Source organism: Ursus americanus, chromosome 11, assembly GCF_024610735.1.
Source record: "Ursus americanus isolate L20-20 chromosome 11, mUrsAme1.1.p, whole genome shotgun sequence".
In the NCBI taxonomy this organism is placed as follows: Eukaryota; Metazoa; Chordata; class Mammalia; order Carnivora; family Ursidae; genus Ursus; species Ursus americanus.
The window spans coordinates 26322999-26340933 of NC_142137.1; the positions used below are offsets into that span (position 1 = coordinate 26322999).

Consider the following 17935-nt stretch of genomic DNA (forward strand, 5'->3'; position numbering starts at 1 on the left):
AAATCGGTTGTATAAAGCTTTTTCTTTAATATTGTAGCTTCAAACTGGACTTGAAATCAATAGAATTTTAATGTCTTCAGTATCAAATCCAAAACGCTCCAAGGAGAAGAAGAAGTCTTTGAAGGTATGCAGATACTTTATTCTTATTTGCTAATGCTTGTTTCTTTACTCTTTTAATATTTATACCTATCCATTTCCAAAAAGAATTTGAAGAGATTTATAATAAAAGATATGCAATAATGCTATGAAATGTGGATAAAAACAAGTTGAGTGCTGATGGTTTTAGGTTTGAGGATAGAAAATTCCATGAAATCTAGGTTAAAGAAAGTATCAGCAGTTGAGCACAAAATCTAGTTTTGAGTTTACTTGACAACCAAATCAAAAAGGACCAGATGACAATCGGTATATTTGTGAAATAACAATAAGCGTTCCAATTTTTCTGGAAAGATAGACATTTTCCTAGTACTAAACTCTTTTTTTTTTTCAATTTGTGCAACTTTATTGCAAGAAAAATAAATAAGTTATTAGCAGAGCTATTAGTGATCACTTGTCCATTGACAACTTGCATCATTTGTTCAGTGCTATTGGACAGTAGTATAAACAGTGTATTGGAAGGTAGATTAACTATGAGCTCTGAGTTTCCTAATAACTTAAATTTAAATGAAAATTAAAAAATATTTGAGACCCTGTTTTGGAATGCAAAGGGTATTTGACTTCTAGTTTCTATTCTCTATAGAACAAGAACATATCATTCCTTTATTAACATGCATAAAATACATCATAGTTTGGGTTCTGCTGATGCTATAAACTAATACCAATTCTCCAGTCATAGCAGTTATGAGCATAAAGCATATCATGTAACTCAAATCTCTCTCAGTGGAAGGCTTAAGAAAGAATGGATGCTTGAATAATATTGCTTCTTTGATGTGACAATTGAGCATCCATCTCCGTCCCCCTCAGATGATTTCTTCAGCATGTTAGAGCAGTGAGGAATGGCTTAGTCTCATAACCAAGTTAGAGTGAAGACATTGGCCACATAATACACATGCTCCATTTTTTAAAAAATTCTGAATCTTGGGGGTGCCTGGGTGTCTTAGTTGGTTGAGCGTCGGACTCTTGATTTCATCTCAGGTCATGATCTCAGAGTCGTGGAATGGAGCCCCCATCAGGTTGAGCGCTCGGTGAAGTCTGCTTGACATTCTGTCCCTCTCCCTCTGCACACCCCCCTTAAAATAAATGAATAAATAAGTAAATAAAATCTTTTAGAAAGATTCTGAGTCTTGGGCAACTGTTCTTTTATAAAATACCTTGTAGTTTTTAAAAGCAGTTATTGTCCAAAGCTGGAAGAACAGATGAGCATGTGAATGAATGGAGGAAAATAAACAAAAAATAAAATTTAAAAAGATGAAGTCTGATAAGGGAGCAGCTGGATAAGAAAACCAAAAAAGGAACAGTAATTTAAATTTTATTCCAGTTATTATGCAGGTTATTCTGACCTTACGGTAGCATCACATGACATACTTCTGAGTCCATTTCCAGGATACTCTCTTGTACTTATCTCTGTCTGTTTTATAGATCTGTGCAATCTCTGGCACTAGGGGGTCACATAGCAGTGAACAAATGGATAAAAGAATTAAAAAAAATTTTTTTTTCTTATAATTATTTTTATTTTGTTAGTCACTATACAGTATATCCTTAGTTTTTGATGTAATGAAATAGTTAAAGCAGCAGATTACTGTGATCTTAGAATATCAAGACAAATGCTACCATTACTGTTAATATTTGGCTGATAAATTCTTGTTGTAAAGGCAACCTTGGGTGGTTTGAAGGAGTAGACTATAGGAAAATGAATTGTCAAAGAGAATACACCACCTTGATGTGGGCTGTCATTAGGTTCCATAATTGTGGCTTGCTAATGAAAGGTATCATCCCCAACTGGACCTGCAGAATATTGTGCTAGAGGGTTACGGGCCAAATAACTAAGGTGCTTATTAATCAGTTTCAGTGCCATAGCCTGTGCTTTTCGTCTGGCTCCTCACTCTCTCAGTGTGTGCTCAAAGGCTGCGCAGGGAAGGATTGTCTCTTTGTCTCACACCAGCTCTGCCAGACATAGCCACAGAAGGATCAGAGCCTCCCTCAGGCTGCCCCTAGGACTAAACTCTTACAGAAATGTATTCTGCAGTATTTTATAAAAGAGGCACTAAATGACACAATAGATCCTAGAAGCAGTTTTATATAACTTAAGGTCACCAGACTGTGTCTGTTGGAATGACAGTAGTTTTTATCGATCAGTTCAGATCTTGGGAACATAGAAACTCCTTAGATTGGAAAAGTAGTAATTACACACAGTTGAAAACTTAAATACTATCAATAAATACAATGAAAAATCAGTGACAGTAACTCTGCAGATCAAAATAATCCAAATCTAAGCAAGGCCTTTAAGAATTCGTAAGTGGCATTGTTCTTTAGACTGAGAAGAAAAAGAGATACCCATATATCTTGCTATTTCTTCTGATAAAGAATGAAAATACTTACATACTCATTTGGTCCAGCTCATCCTACTTTGCTATCAATGATTAAACTATAGTACATCCATAATATGAAATACTACACAGAAATAAAAGGAATGTGTTGGTATTTGCTGGATCCTGCTGAAAGAGATTTAGATTCATTTCAGTGTTTGTCACAAATAAAGCTGTTATGAACATTTGTGTGTAGGTTTTTGTCTGAACATTGGTTTTCATTCTTCTAAAATAAATGTCTAAGAGTGTAATTGTCGAATCATCGTGTGTACTCATCATATAAGTACATGTTTAGTTTTACAAGAAACTGTCAAATTATTTTCCAAGTTGCTATATTATTTTGTATTCCTACAAACCTTGCGTGAGCGATCTGGCTTCTCCACATCTTTGCCAGCATTTGGTATTGTCACCGTTCTTTATTTTGGCTGTCCTGATAGGTATATAGTGATATTTCATTGTAACTTGCATTTTCCTAATGGCTAATGATGTTGCAGATCTTTTTGTGTTTATTACCATCTATATGACCTCATCAGTGAAATGTCTATCCACATTTTTTGCTTATTTTCTAATCACATTATTTACTGTTGAATTTTGAGACTTCTTCATATCATAAATGTCTTTTAAAACAATTTTTGTTTACTTTTTTGGTCAATATTTAGAAAACTAAATGTTTAAAGGGAGGACCACCTCAGCAAATTTATTCAAAGCTTGGATCACCGCCTATTATGGCTGAGAAGGTGAGAGGGGAAAAATGAAGATACTTGTTCAGACACACTCCTGCTTTGTTGTAAGCGCTATTTAAATGCCATGAGTCATTTGAAATTGTTCTTAGCTATTTCTTTTCCCCTAAAGTCTTCCAGTGCAAGCTCTTCTGTGAATGCAAGTATGCAAAGCCTCCTGCAGTTGATGCAACATTACAGGCCACATACCTGTCAGAAACTTACTGAAGTCACGGAGCCTCGCTGTCTCTACAAGCCTACTAGAACAACTTCCCAGGGTAAAGCTGAACCTTCTGATTCAAAAAATTCCATTTCTATTGGTGACAATCTGTCTGAACTTTTGATGGCAATGCAGGATGAGCTGGACCAAATGAGTATGTAAGTATTTTTATTCTTTATCAGAACTAGCAAGATATATAGGTATCTTTTTTTCTTCTCAGTCTTAAGAACAATGCCACTTATGAATTCTTAAAGGCCTTGCTTAGATTTAGATTTATTTTGATCTGCAGAGTTACTGTCACTGATTTTTCACTGTATTTATTGATAGTATTTAAGTTTTCATCTGTGTATAATTACTACTTTTCCAGTCTAAGGAGTTTCTGTGTTCCCAAGATCTGATTTGATAGACAAATACAACTGTCATTCTAACAGATACAGTCTGGTGACCTTTAATTATAAATCACAAATGCTTTTATAAGAAAGATTCTCCTTTTGTTTTTTATAATCTTTTTAATTAAGTGAAATTTCATTAGACAAGCAGGAAAGCAATTCCTTGTTTTAAAATCTGGCTGGTCTGCATTATAAGTTTTGAAGCATCCATAGTAAATAAGATTCTGACTGGGATACATATTTTAAGCCCCAAGTTTAAACATATATTCAACAAAAATTCCAGAAAATACGAGATTTGGGTAGCCAACTAGTTGAACTAGGACCTATGTAGAAGATACAACTGGTTCTCTTGAAGTGGGCTATCACAAAATCTAGAGATTTCTCAGGCAAATATTTTTATAGCTGCAGTTCTTCCCAAACACGCTATACTAAGAATGCCACAGTTGGAACTAAAGAGAGTCCTTTAATGCTTTTAGCTAAGGACATCACAATGTTTTATTACATTTAGCTATGAACATCAAGAATTCAGACTTTATTTTAAGGTTCTTTAAGACCCTAAGTGTAAGATACTTCTAAATTTATCTAATCTCAAATCATAAGAGCCTTTTGTATTTACCATAGATAATAATTAGATAACTCTACATAAAGAGACCATCTTTGAAAATTAATATTTAACTAACAAAAATTTATGATTGAATAGAATATTGTTTAATTATATCAAAGACATATAGTATAAACCATAACAGTGCTTGATATTTGCTTTTCTTTCATAGGGAACATGAAGAACTACTGAATCAAATGAAGGAAACTGAAAGTCATTCGGTCTGTGAAGACATAGAATGTGAACTAGAGTATTTAGTTAAGAAAATGGAAATTAAAGGAGAACAAATTTCCAAACTGATGAAGCATCAAGACAATGTAAGAAGGCTTTAGTAAAAGATTTTAATAAAAAGATATATCTGGAGTCAGTGTTATATCTCTGTATGATCTTTCAAATTTAAGGTCTGTATGTGTGGCTTAATGAAAAGATGACAGGAGTCCCTTGGGCCTGTTATAGAGCCATCTGTCCCATTGGAATAACATTGCCTCCTACATAACTCTCCAAGATAATGTAAAGTAAGAGGAACAAGAAAGTTTAGTTATATATTCAGAACGGCCTCGGGAAAAGTTTGAGGTTGACTAAATTTGCTTTGCAGCCCTCCTGGTTACCCTTTAAAATTCTTTCCCTTTATCTTCCCCACTCCTGATGCCTTAATGAAACCCCTTATGTTGACGGGTTCTACTTCAGGACCATACATAAACCTGGCTCCTCAAGCAGTACTCTAATGCTAAAACCACTATTTCTACTTTCCTAGGAGAAGTTATGCTCTGTCCCATTCCCTGGGGACCTGTGCTTAGCTGGCTGTAATGTGGTGGTAAGGGGAACTCTCTCCTTGCATGTGAATTCTTAATAACTAAGAATCACAAAACAACTTTAATATTTTAACAGAAGAATCATGAAATGTTATACATTTTATTCCAAGACAATGATTCCATAAGTTGAATTACTAGCACTATTACAATGCTGGAGCAGAAGGCAGAGGGAGTCTTTCCAGGAACCTTCAGATCACATCATGTAGCTATCTGCCTATGGAATAATCAGCATTCACATAAGTTGGTGATACATTAACCTCACAATAAAGCCTTCCCCACCTTTATAGGAAAGTAATAAAGGATTCAGAATTTTACTGCCTTTATTCTTCTATGACCAATAAAGAGAAAAAGAGGAAATGAAACTTTTGAAGCAAATATTTTCACTTTACTGGCTTTTAAGACTCTAGTAAGTAAATTTTTTGTATGATTGTGTTAGGGTGAAGATTATTTAACTTACACACTTTCTTAGAAATGCATTGGAGAAGGGAATAGAAAAATAGCTATATTTTTAATGCACATAAATTATATTTTGAAAAATATTATCTATGTTCTATAATAGCCGTAGTGGTATAAATTTTCAAGCATTTTATCATGATAAATTTAATCTCTGCAATTAAAATGGCCTTGGACAAATACCAATGTCTAGATTAGCTCTACAAATTAGGCCTATGCATAAGTGAAAGAGACTAAGTAATGGACGAGGCTTGGCAGAAATGGGTTTTGGCAAGTTGATAGGTTTTATTTTGTTTAATTCTTTCTACCCAACTGTTACCAGTTACTACTGAATGAAACTTTTTTTTTTTTTTTTGTACTGGCATTGAATAGTACTTTAAATTCAGGAATACTTCTAAGTAAAACATACATATACACAGTCAACTCTATAAATTCAATGCTCATTCCTAGCACCAGATCTTTACTTTGCTGTTAATATCACCTGAAAGGTCCTTTTTCTCTTGTCTCTATTCTCCAGTTTTTACTCATTTCATATTCTTATAAATCTTCCTCTCAGCTTTTCATTGATCTTCTCAGCTCACATTGATCTTGTCATACTTTAGCCTTCTCAAATAAACACCTTTTGTCCTACTCAGAGTTATCCCAGCCTAAATTATTCTCTAGTTGTCATGTATATGCTTTTCTTTCACTAATAAGAGCAATAAGCTTTTTGAGAGTAAGGATTGTTTTATTCATGATATTTTTACCTAACTAGCATGGTGTTAGGCATATAATAGGTATTCAATAAATAAAGACATAATGAACTTTTTAAATTTCATGTAATCTTTATAACAACAATCCAATCCATCTGTTTCAGGGCATATTTTTAATATCTTTTCTGCTAAAATGTTAGATTTTTTTTTTCTTTCCAGGTCCGTAAACTGCAGCAAAAAGTTCAAAACTCAAAGATGAATGAAGCTTCAGGTATTCAGCGAGAAGAGAGCAACCTTAAAGGATCAAAGAACATAAAAAATAGTCCCAGAAAATGTTTGCTAACTAACTCTCTTCAGAAGAACAGCAACTTTCATCCAGTACAAGTCCATAATCTTCAAATGAAATTGAGAAGAGATGATATCATGTGGGAACAGTAACACAATAGTAAAACTGTCACCTTAAATGAACTCTGTCAGTGAGATCTTGAATTGTCTAAAGTGGTTTTAATTTAATATACCTTTATGAGATTTTGAATTATGTTTCTAGTCCCTATAAAGTGTCAAGTTGTAGTACTTTTAAATTAATGCCTAATGACCTCCTACGAGTCACAAATAATAAATGACTGTGTTTTTTCTCTTACTGACTGAAATACCTAATCTGTCCCTGTTTTAGACACCTTGTTCATTTTGCAGATCTCTTAAGCTAAGTCTAAGAAATTATACTGGATTGGTGATATTTAAAATTGAGTTAAATTTGAGATACAAGTATTCCACTTTTTCATTTAGTAGGCTTGTAACCTTAAGAACCAATGTAAAATGAACACAGTGATGAAAGATCTTTTGCCTATCATGGTGCTTCCTCCCTATCTTATTTTAGAGCTATGAAATATTTTTCTTTTCTGGAAATGTAAGAGCTCTGTAAAGAGGCCTTTAGCCCAAGTTTTTATGTGACAATTACAAATAGGAACTCGTAGTTACTTAATTTTTCGAGGACCGTAACTCAAGTACAGAAGCCTTTTTCTGCAATTCCTGTTCTCTTTTACAAATCCAGGGCTGCTTTTTAACACCAGTGACTTATCTTATTCCTTTATAACTAAAACTTTTGATAAGTTTTAGTCTTTGCATATGTACATATGATATGTACATATCATATATATATATAATCATCAGTATATATATATATTAATTATATATATAGTCAGTATAAATGGAGAATGTGAATTTCCAGCACCCACTTTTATAGGAAAGTATAGGAAAAATAAATTGGGCATTTTATTACCTATCCAGTAAAAATTCAGAGGAATATGATACATTTTAAAAATATTTTTAAAATCAGTGATGTCTTAAGCAATTTCTTTGTATACGTATGCTTTATAATAAATTTACACTTGTTAACCTATCTTTTAAGAAACCTATGGAAACTAGTATGACTCTTTTGAACTTTTTTGGTTTTTCACTGAAATCCTTTGGGGCAACTAGAGAATTGAAGTCCTCAACTGAAGTAGAAATAGAAGACTGACAGAAAAGGCATAGTAGAAGGGAGGAACTCAGAAGCTAGGGTAGCAGTTTAAGAAATGGTGATTCCAAACGGACAGAGTTGGAGGTACATTTATTTATCTACAGGTGGGAGGATAATCAAGCTATAGGTATGAAAGAATTTCCAGGGCAAGATCTGGGGGAGCTAGGAAAAGCAATTATGTTAAAGACAATCCTCCTAGGAAAACCCCTAACAGTATGTAAGAGAAAGGGGGTAATGGTGGAACTTCTGGTGAGAGAAGAGGAAAACTGTGATTCATTCTCACTGAGAGAAGAGGAATTATGTTAAAGGACCTTTCCAAACCTGAATTGGGGAAATAACTGAAAATGGGCAGATGGATACTTGGAATTATCCTTGAAAGTAACTTATGATAGAGATGAAGGATTCTCTCTGGTTTAAGTATTGCATGTGTCCTTCACCCACTCTTATTCCGTCTCCCTCTACAGCTTCTTCAGAGATGTGGCACAGAGCCCTTCATCTAAATCCATTTTCATCACCTTACCTACCTTTCAAGTTTGCCTTTCCTCCTCAAGAATGTGAGTGCTATAGTTTAAACTTACCAAAAAACTCACCAGGACCATAATGCAGCCCTATATCCTTCTGTGCCTTTGTTTTCTATGCATTTAGGAAGGTGGCTGGCTATATTTAGTTTATTAGTAGTGAAGTCATTACTTGCAAAAATGTATTGCTAAAACAAAAAGTCATTTTAGGAACACTTGAATATTTCAGTTAAGAATTGAGAATTTTCTTGGAAAATCAGAGTAGTTTAGGAGAAAAACCATAAGACTTCAGAATTAGGAGACTTGGTTCAATTTGTGTCTCCACCCTTTAGTAGCTTGGACAATCAAATAACTTCGGAGCCTCCATTTCTTATTTGTTAAGTAGGGATTATATTGTTACCTACATCACAGGATTGTTGTGAGGATTAAATGAAATAACATGGCAAAGCACCTAGCAGAAGGGTTGGCACTGAGTAAAAACTCAGTAAATGTTCAATCTGACTGCCCTGCCCCACCGAATTTGTCAGAGAACCTGAGTTTGCACAGGTTAAAGCCTGAGAGCAAGAACCGAAATGTATTCTTCGTGAAAGTGGGAATATTCTAATTACTTGGGTTTGGGTTTTTTGGTTGTTATTTTGTTTTTTTTTTGTTTGTTTGTTTTTTGTTTTTTGTGTTTTTTTTTTGCCTGCATGTCTGGGAGGAAATTGTTTTGGCTTATTCCCTAGCTCAGGTTTCTAGTGAGAGGGAAGAAAGAATATGGTCTTACCATGGTGCAGAAATACGCAATCACACACAGCAACTTGGTTTGGAGTCTGTTTTGGTTGTTGGGTAACCGTTATTATGGAGAGACACTAAAGAATTGTCTCTTGTTGCTCCATCACAGCTACTGAACTAAAAACGTGTCCTGCTCGCAGACTGCTGCTTGCCAGAGCCTTTGACTCCTCAGGGGGTGGAGCAAATGATTTCCTTCCTGGACAGGGGCAATCTGTGGTCAGTGTACAAGAGTTGCTGTAGCAACCCCGCAGCTGTGCTCTGCCTAGCAGAAACTCGGTAGGATATCATTGATTTGGTTCACTTCAGTGAAAAACAGGTTCGTTTGTTTTTTATTTTATCAGAAATTGAAAAAATGAAACTGGAATTCTCTAGTCAAGACAAGTCTTAACTTTGATGAAACTGTGAAACTAGAAAGCTTGAATGTTTAAAATAGCAGGTATTGTGAGTACTCTAACTCTGGAAATAGCAGTTGGAATCTTGAATTAACTGTCCCTATGTGGATCATTGGCAACCTAGCCATTTTTACTAGGTTGTAGCTGAAGATAGGAGGGTTGGAGGGAAACGTTCAGTTTTCAGCAGTAAAAGATTAGATACTTAAAATAGTGAGCTTAGTGAGTGGTGATGGTGTACTTAAAAGTTTTTGAGATTTTTAGATAGCCTTTTTCCTTTAAAAATACAATTTTAACTCTGAAAGAGTAGTCTTAAACTGTGATAAGACATCAAAAATTAAATTAAAATTTGACTTGCAATGTGGTGAGAATCAAACTAAGGGGAAAAGTCTGGTTGGTTATGCACAATGAAAGGAGTGCTCACTATGGCCAAAAATGTACCAGCTGCCATTGTTGGTGTAGAGTAAATAGTGAAACTCCTAATGGGGTTTCCTGGAACTTTATTTAGCTGTAACTAAAGCTGTATGTACTGAGAACATTTAATTGTATGTGAAGTTTAGATAAGTACAACCTGACTCCCAGATATATAACAAGACAAACCTCCCTATGGCATAATAGCATCTGTGAGGGGGAAAAAAAAAAACCTCAATATGGGTGCCATGGTACCTTTTGATTAAAATGAAATAAGGATAAATAAAAGTAGTATTGACTGTCATCAATGAAAAACTCAATTTATTTCTTGGTAATTAAATAGACCTTGCCAACACTTCAGCCTTTTCCTTCATAATCTATAAACTTATTTTTCATGTAACTTTTCTCCTTTAATTCCTTTTTTATATTTTGTTATATAAGGAGAATTAGTCATAACAAAATTGTGAAGTTTAAAGTTTTAAAATATTGTGTAGGACAGAGTTTGTTTTTATTGTAGTTGTGAATTAGTCATTTAAAGAATTAGGTGGATTTTTTTTCCTAGTGGGATTGTTGGGAGTGTTTTCCTTATTGGTACAGAGTCATTGAATTCTCATTCGGTACAAGATCCTACTAGATGCCGTAGGCAATTATTAGAATTATAAATTAGCACCCTCCCCAAAGAAATTTATTTTTTATTATATATGCATGGTCCTTTGGGTACCTATGTGCATTAACAGTTTCAGCAGAAAATAATAGAGAAGCAAACTGATCTCTCGTTACTTCATGCTCTGAGGCAGTTTTGTGACAGTCTAAGTTCAGCAGTCTGCAATGCTGGGGGAATGGATCCAGTGTGGTTAGAGGAAGGATGTTGGGAATTAAGAATTATCTGTCAAAAAATTATCTGATAAAAAGTTATGTGAAATAATCAGCTGTCTGGCTGATTATCTATTAAAATAAGGGTGAAGTATCCATCATACTCTCAGCCTAGATTTTTCCTCCGTGGATATTGCTTGTCTATCTTTCCCTCATTCTTCAGTTCTCAGTGTACTGCTTCCTCTAGGAAGCCCTCTTCTTTTAAAAAATTTTTTATTATGTTATGTTAGTCATCATACAGTACATCATTAGATTTTGATGTAGTGTTCCGTGATTCATTGTTTGCGTGTAACACCCAGTGCTCCGTGCAATACGTGCCCTCCTTAATACCCATCACCGGGCTAACCCATCTCCCCACCCGCCTCCCCTCTGAAGCCCTCAGTTTGTTTCCCAGAGTCCATAGTCTCTCGTGGTTCATTCCCCCTTCTGTTTACCCCCCGCCTTCATTCTTCCCTTCCTTCTACCGATCTCCCTGCTAAGTGAAATAAGTCAAGCAGAGAAAGACAATTATCATATGGTTTCACTCATTTCTGGGACATAAGGAATAGTAGGAAGCCCTCTTTAAGTCTCCCCCATACCCCACCCCCTTCTCCCAAATCTGGCCTCACTGCCATTTCTAGGTATTTCTCCTATCTTTGCACTTAGTACACTTTCTTGTTATCGCTCGTGTTTCCCATAGACTGAAAGCTCCCTAAGGGCAAGATCCTGTCTTGCTCACCACTATAGCCCAGCACCCAGCACAATACCTAGCCCATAAGTAGTAGCCCTTTCAATGAATATTTGACAGTTACATGTCATGAAATTGTGTTAACCTTCTTTGGTGGTCTATTCTGAGTGAGCATATTCAGTCAGGTACTGCTGTTTTAGGTACCAGTTCAACTGTGCTGCTATTTCATCTTTCAAGAATATGTGACCAAATTTTACATAACCCCTGGTTAAAATATGCCAGTATTTTATTGTTTGTTTGGGGGTAAAGACAAAAGGCACTCAGAATGATGCTTTTTTTGATTTTGTGATGCTAGGAGGAAGAGGTTAGAGAGCCAAGGTAGTTCTTTATTTGTATATTGGTATGCTGGACTTGTTTAGTCAACAGTATTATTATTGATCTCTAATCAAGTATTTGTTGATCTCGAAGATACTGTGCTAGATGCTATGGGAGAGTCAAAGCCAAATTATGCATGGATTCTCTCCTCGAGTTGCTTATAGTCTGATAAGAGGAGACAGAAATATAACAGAAGGAAGAAGACGGTAGGTGGGTGACATAGAAGTATAATGACCATCCCCGAAAAGATGCTTAAATATTTGTCTACTAAATTTTTGTTCTTCATCTGTTGATAAAGTTGACTTATTTGTATTTCTTCATTCTCTTTCTTGATATATATAGCTTTCATTTGCTTTTTCACCTGGTGGCAATATTGCTCTAGGATTCCTAATTCTTGTTGATTGAAGATACCAGTTCACTTAGAATAAATTTCAAGCAAGTGTTGTCCACATAACCATGTATCAAGGCATAAGGAAAAAAAATGGGTATGAAACACCTAAGTGAAATGAGGAGGGTAAAAAAATCAAGCAATAATGACTTAGACTAAAACAGAAAAATAATACTTTTACAGAAAAGTTGTATTCTAGAGACAAATTATTGACCTGCACAGAATTATGCAAATGATCACCACTCACTTTTCTTATGAATTTAAGCCACTCAATTTCCTCACACTTCAGCTTCCTCATTGGTTGGACTAAGTCAGTGTTTTTCAAACTGCAAGTCATATCCTATCAATGGATTGTGAAATCCATTTAGTGGGTCACTAGGAACGTTTTTAAATATTAGAATAGCATTGAAAATATCAGGGTACATCACACATAGAGAAGGTAGTCAGTGTTTTTGTGAAACTCTGTGAGTACTGGATTATAATTTAAAATGTAGTCCTAAATGTTATTTAAGGAAGAAAAAGTTGACTCATAATACATGTTTAAAGGGAATGAATTTGGGGCGCCTGGGTGGCGCAGTCGTTAAGCGTCTGCCTTCGGCTCAGGGCGTGATCCTGGCGTTATGGGATCAAGCCCCACATCAGGCTTCTCCGCTATGAGCCTGCTTCTTCCTCTCCCACTCCCCCTGCCTGTGTTCCCTCTCTCGCTGGCTGTCTCTATCTCTGTCAAATAAATAAAATAAAATCTTTAAAAAAATAAAAATAAAAAAATAAAGGGAATGAATTTGAAAGATGTGGAGGAAAGAGAGATAGCCAGTTTAAAATAGGAATACTCCCAAATCCCCTATATGGCTTGTGACAATCTACTCTTTATCCCAGAAATACTATTACAAATCTGTTTTATATATTTTACAGGTAGAAGTCCTATTTTAATACCATTACATTTCCTGGTGTATAGAATACTCTTTTCAAATACTAACCAACCTATATTAGAGAAATGTTGCTTTTCTAATGTGAGTACAAATAAATATATTTAACATGAATCCCTTAACAAAATGACCTCATTATTCTTCATCCATTGTTGCTATCTAGTCACTGCCTCTGCGTGGAATCTAACCAAGCATGGGTCTTATGGTTAGGAAACAAATTTGTTCTGCAGGTGCTTAAGACAGTTTTAAAATTTGTTAAGATAGGAGATTTGTGAGAAAAAAACTGTATGCATGTCTTGAATTTGAAATGAGCAAAAATTTATCCCTGACAAACCTAAGCATCAACATTCAACACTCAAAAATACTAAAAATCTGATATACTGAAAAAAAATTTTTAAATCTGATATTACCAATGTGGCACTTTTTTAAAATCATGTCATTTTACTGAGCACTAGACCTGATAGAATATTTTTAAATGAATGAGTAGATGGAATATATAAATACCTTACCTGAGAAACAGCTTCATTAAATAAAATACTACTAAGGGGCTACATTTCTGTGACTTTTGATATCCTCCTCAGTGTATCTCTTTGTAGCCATATCAGCTCTGAATTACGGTCAGAACATAGGACGAAGTGCCATAGGGAAGTAAACACTGGAATCATGTTCATTATAATGGGGTTCTACCTACTTGTAAAAGTTTATTCACTACAAGTTATTAAAGTTGCTTAAATAAAGAGATCTTAGTCTTTATGAAAGGAGGATGGTAAAGTGACCAGACTTTCTAGTCATAGCTAAAACAATGTACTTTTGACCTAATTTTACTTAGCCTGATTAAGTAAATTTTAGGATAACTTCAGAAAAACACTGGAAGGCATTTTTTGGTTAGTTTTCTTTAAAGTTAAATGTACATTGAATTGTATGGTATTTCTTAGAAAAATCTATTACTCAACTAGTACAGAATGTGTATCATTTCTTGTCTGAAATTAAAGATCGATGTTTACAGGGAAATTGTCCAGAATCTTCTTGCTGAACTGGCAAGTATTTCACTTCTCTTCACTGTAGGTCCTTTTAACTTTACAAATGTGTTATTTAAAACATAAATCATATTGGTACACAGGAAGACCATTTAAAACTAAATTGAAAAACACTCCTGAGGATTCCATGGAATATTTATGGTTTTATAGTTTGTAATTTCTAACTGAAGAAAAAATATGTTTAATACCTTAAAAATATCTTTTCAGAAATAGCCATATCTAAAATATGTAATACATGTGAGAGAATAGTGCTATTAATATCTTAACTACTAAACGCTTGAGTACAACATAAAAAGCATTATTATCTTTTGCATTCCCAAAAATAAACTAAGCTGCAAATTTAAAGCTGGGAAATTTAGTACCAGAGTTAAAAGAAATTTTCATGTTCAGAATTTTTTTTTACTTTAATCTCAAAAGTAACTGGTATTTTAAAAACGTATTCTGTGATTTTATGTAGATAACTTCTCTGTTCGATAAACTTGGAAGAATTTATATCAGTTATTATATACATTGATTCTGTCTTATGGTATGATTTAAATGCTGGGCACCTAAGGTACATTTTCAGATAGGGTATTTTCTTTTTGTCTGTTTACAGTATAGGTCTCAAGTAGATGGAGGGCTGTGCCTTTGGTATTTGGGTAGGATATTTGCCTGTGGTTTCAAATTCTCAAAGCCACTTCCAAACATTCCTATGGCTGTTCCACACAAAGTAGAATTTCTCTTAACCAGTCTACTAAAAATGGTATTGATTCCAACTACCACCTACTCAAATAAAACTTAAACCACTTAGAGAGTAAAGCATTTAGAAAAAAGAAGGAGCTTACATGCAAAGAAAATCTGCAAGGGAATCAAGCTTTAGAAAGACAGCCTTAACAAATTAAAAATATGACAAGCATTTAAAGGAAAAAAGCAACCTACAAACTTATCAAGGTCACCAAGGTTGCATTTAGTCTCTTCAAGGTGGAAAACAGCACTTTTTTCACATAATTGCCATATCCAAAAAGGTCATCACATATCTTCAGACATCAACATTTCCAAAATCAGGGATATAGTTGTTTTAATTAGAGAGTAACTTCTAGGAAAGGCTCAAGATTTCATTTACTTGAGGAGGAAGAACCAGACAGGGTAACTGTTCACTGATGTTACTTTATCTTGGGGTTTCAAAGTGTGTTTGCAGGGATTCCCTAAAATCACCTGTGTGTTCAGTGATTCACTAAAAGGACACACAGAACTTAGAATGGCTGTTATACTCACAATTAAGGTTTATTATAGCAAAAGGATACAGACTTAATTAAACTGAAAAAGGGACATAAGGCCAAGTCCAAGAAACACCAGACATGAGCTTCCAGTTGTCCTCTTCCAGTGAAGTCATGCAGACGGCACTTAATTCCCCTGGCAATGATGTGTAATGATACACTTGCAGTATTGCCAAGCAGGGCAGCTCCTCCAAGCCTCGGTGTCCAGGTTTTCACTGTGGACTGATCACACAAGCATGGCTGACTGCCCATATGGCTGACCTTCAGTCTCCAGCCCCTCTGCCGGTCAAGCTGATACTGTATGGCCCAAGGCCATGGTGGACCATAAGTCGCATTGTTAGCATAGACTATCTGGTAGGGCCTTAGGCCCCTAGGTAAACAAAAACATTATCAGACAGGATATTCCAAGGATTTAGAGGTCATCTCTTAGGAGCTGAGTAAAGACCAAACCTTTCTTTGGAATGTGAAAGGTTTGCACAATTTAGGCATGCTGTGTTGACCCTTTACTGTACAGCGTTGTTTCATTTTTTTTTCCTGACTCTGGAACATGATGTGCATTGCTTACGCATCTGGTTAAGGTGTAAATTTTGCCTCCAAATTTACTTTTAAGCCTGGCTTTGACCATGTAAATTTGCCTAGTTATTTTATGATGCAGTGTTATTACTTTGATGGTTTGTTTTATTTGGTCAGGTTTATTATATGAATGTGATAAAAGGTGATGCTTAATGCACAGAGGCCTCCTTATAATGCGGTTAGTGAAACTAGAGATACGTGATACTAAAATTTAGGGGTTAACTTTGGAGGCTTTGTAAGTAAAGTCTTTAAGATTTGCTTTATATGTAAGATATTGCTCTTATCCGCTCGTATACCAAGATCAGGAACCAAGAGCCATTCAGTTCATCTCAGTCAAGTTGCTTGGACCTTGTTGTTTAGTAATGGACTTGCCATACCTAATTTAATTAGATTTAAGGCACAGCCACAGACACAAAAGCAATTTTTAAATTACTGTTCAATAGGAAGGAGAACAGATTTTTATTGAATTTAGGCAAAATAGCTACATGGCTATCAAAAGTAAGGAAGCTTAGTAAAGGTATTTTGTGTAATATTTAACCATTTTTACCATTTTGTGGTATACATTTATATGCCATTTTCTCAAGAATCATTATTTTTATGTTTTCCTGACAATATATTACTTATAAATTATAATAAGAATTTTCAAAGAATTTTTTTTCTGGAGTTCCAAAGGGCCAGTTGGAACATAATGCCATTTAAGGAATGTTTCTACCAGTTTATATAAGTGTAGCCAATAGACAGTTCAAAAAAAAAGGAAGAGAGGATTTTTTCCTGTATGTCCATTAGAGTAAAGCATTAACCATAATTAACTCATCTCATCCTGGATAATTAATTCTTGTTTTTCTGATTTTGGGTGGGGCACTCAATTTCACAAAGTCATTTGCTTCTGGATTTAAAGAATCCTAGAAATCCTGATTCTATCTTTTGGTAGTCTGACAGGTATCTTTTTGTCATGCTGATATCAGTTTATACTGAAAAATCTGTTTCCATGAGTCTACGCCCTTGTAGAGTCAACAATTGTGAGTGTGGTAAAAGTCTTTACTGAGGCTTTCATTCTTTTCACGTTTCTTCCAAAAGACTCAGTTTTTCCTCTGTAGCTTATCACGGGGACTTCAGGCAAATATAAGGAACAAGCAGAAACTGTCTGTGGATGACAAGATGCAATGGCTTAGGTTAATTTGTAAAGGTTAACAATACTAGAATAGTGGGGAGTGGAATTGTTTTTTTCTGAAGTAACACATAATCATTTTATAAGATTTCAGTCAATGATTATCCTGAGAGGAAAAATACATTTATAGACACAGTAGGCATTAAATTTCACTTAATTTATCTCATAAAATATTTTAGGATTGTCACCTGCAAACAAAATATTCTTTAAAAAAAATCAATTTTTAAAGAGTTACTGTGCCAATCTTTGCATATGGACATGTGTATGCTTCTGTCCAACCTGAAAGTTACACAACTGCTAAAAATATCTTTATAGTAATACATTTTACTTAAATATAATTAACTTTTAAATTCCTCTTACTGTTGTGTAAGGTTTTTTCCTATGTAGGAGGGCATAAGCAGGATGACTATTATAGTAGTTTTGAGCTAATAAAAAATGTGCAGTTTACCAACCAAACATATCTAATTATTTTTAGTATTCCTCCTTTTATAGGACAAATTAGAGAAACTTTGGGTCTGTCTAGCAACTGTTTGGGAAACCCCAAAGAAAATTTTTATGTAGAAGACATAGTAATAGTTTATAATTCTGAATTTGGGGACTGAATTTGGGAAATGCCATATCAAAGTTATCAGAGGAAAAAACATATGAGTAAG

General features: G+C 34.7%; 1 protein-coding gene across 10 annotated transcripts in view; it reads left to right on the forward strand.

The window, feature by feature from the left end:
- CEP57L1 (centrosomal protein 57 like 1) overlaps window positions 1-7807 on the forward strand; it is a 76404-nt gene extending 68597 nt beyond the window's left edge. For 9 of the 10 annotated variants that reach the window (XM_045798430.2, XM_045798432.2, XM_045798431.2 and 6 more), the window contains 5 exons: window positions 38-124; window positions 3182-3259; window positions 3375-3619; window positions 4624-4768; window positions 6628-7807. In XM_045798430.2, coding sequence (XP_045654386.2) covers window positions 38-124; window positions 3182-3259; window positions 3375-3619; window positions 4624-4768; window positions 6628-6846 — 774 coding nt within the window. In that variant the 3' untranslated portion in view covers window positions 6847-7807. The remainder of the gene's footprint in view (window positions 1-37; window positions 125-3181; window positions 3260-3374; window positions 3620-4623; window positions 4769-6627) is intronic. The other variant, XM_045798434.2, reaches the window with a different exon arrangement.
- The last annotated feature ends 10128 nt before the right edge of the window (window positions 7808-17935 follow it).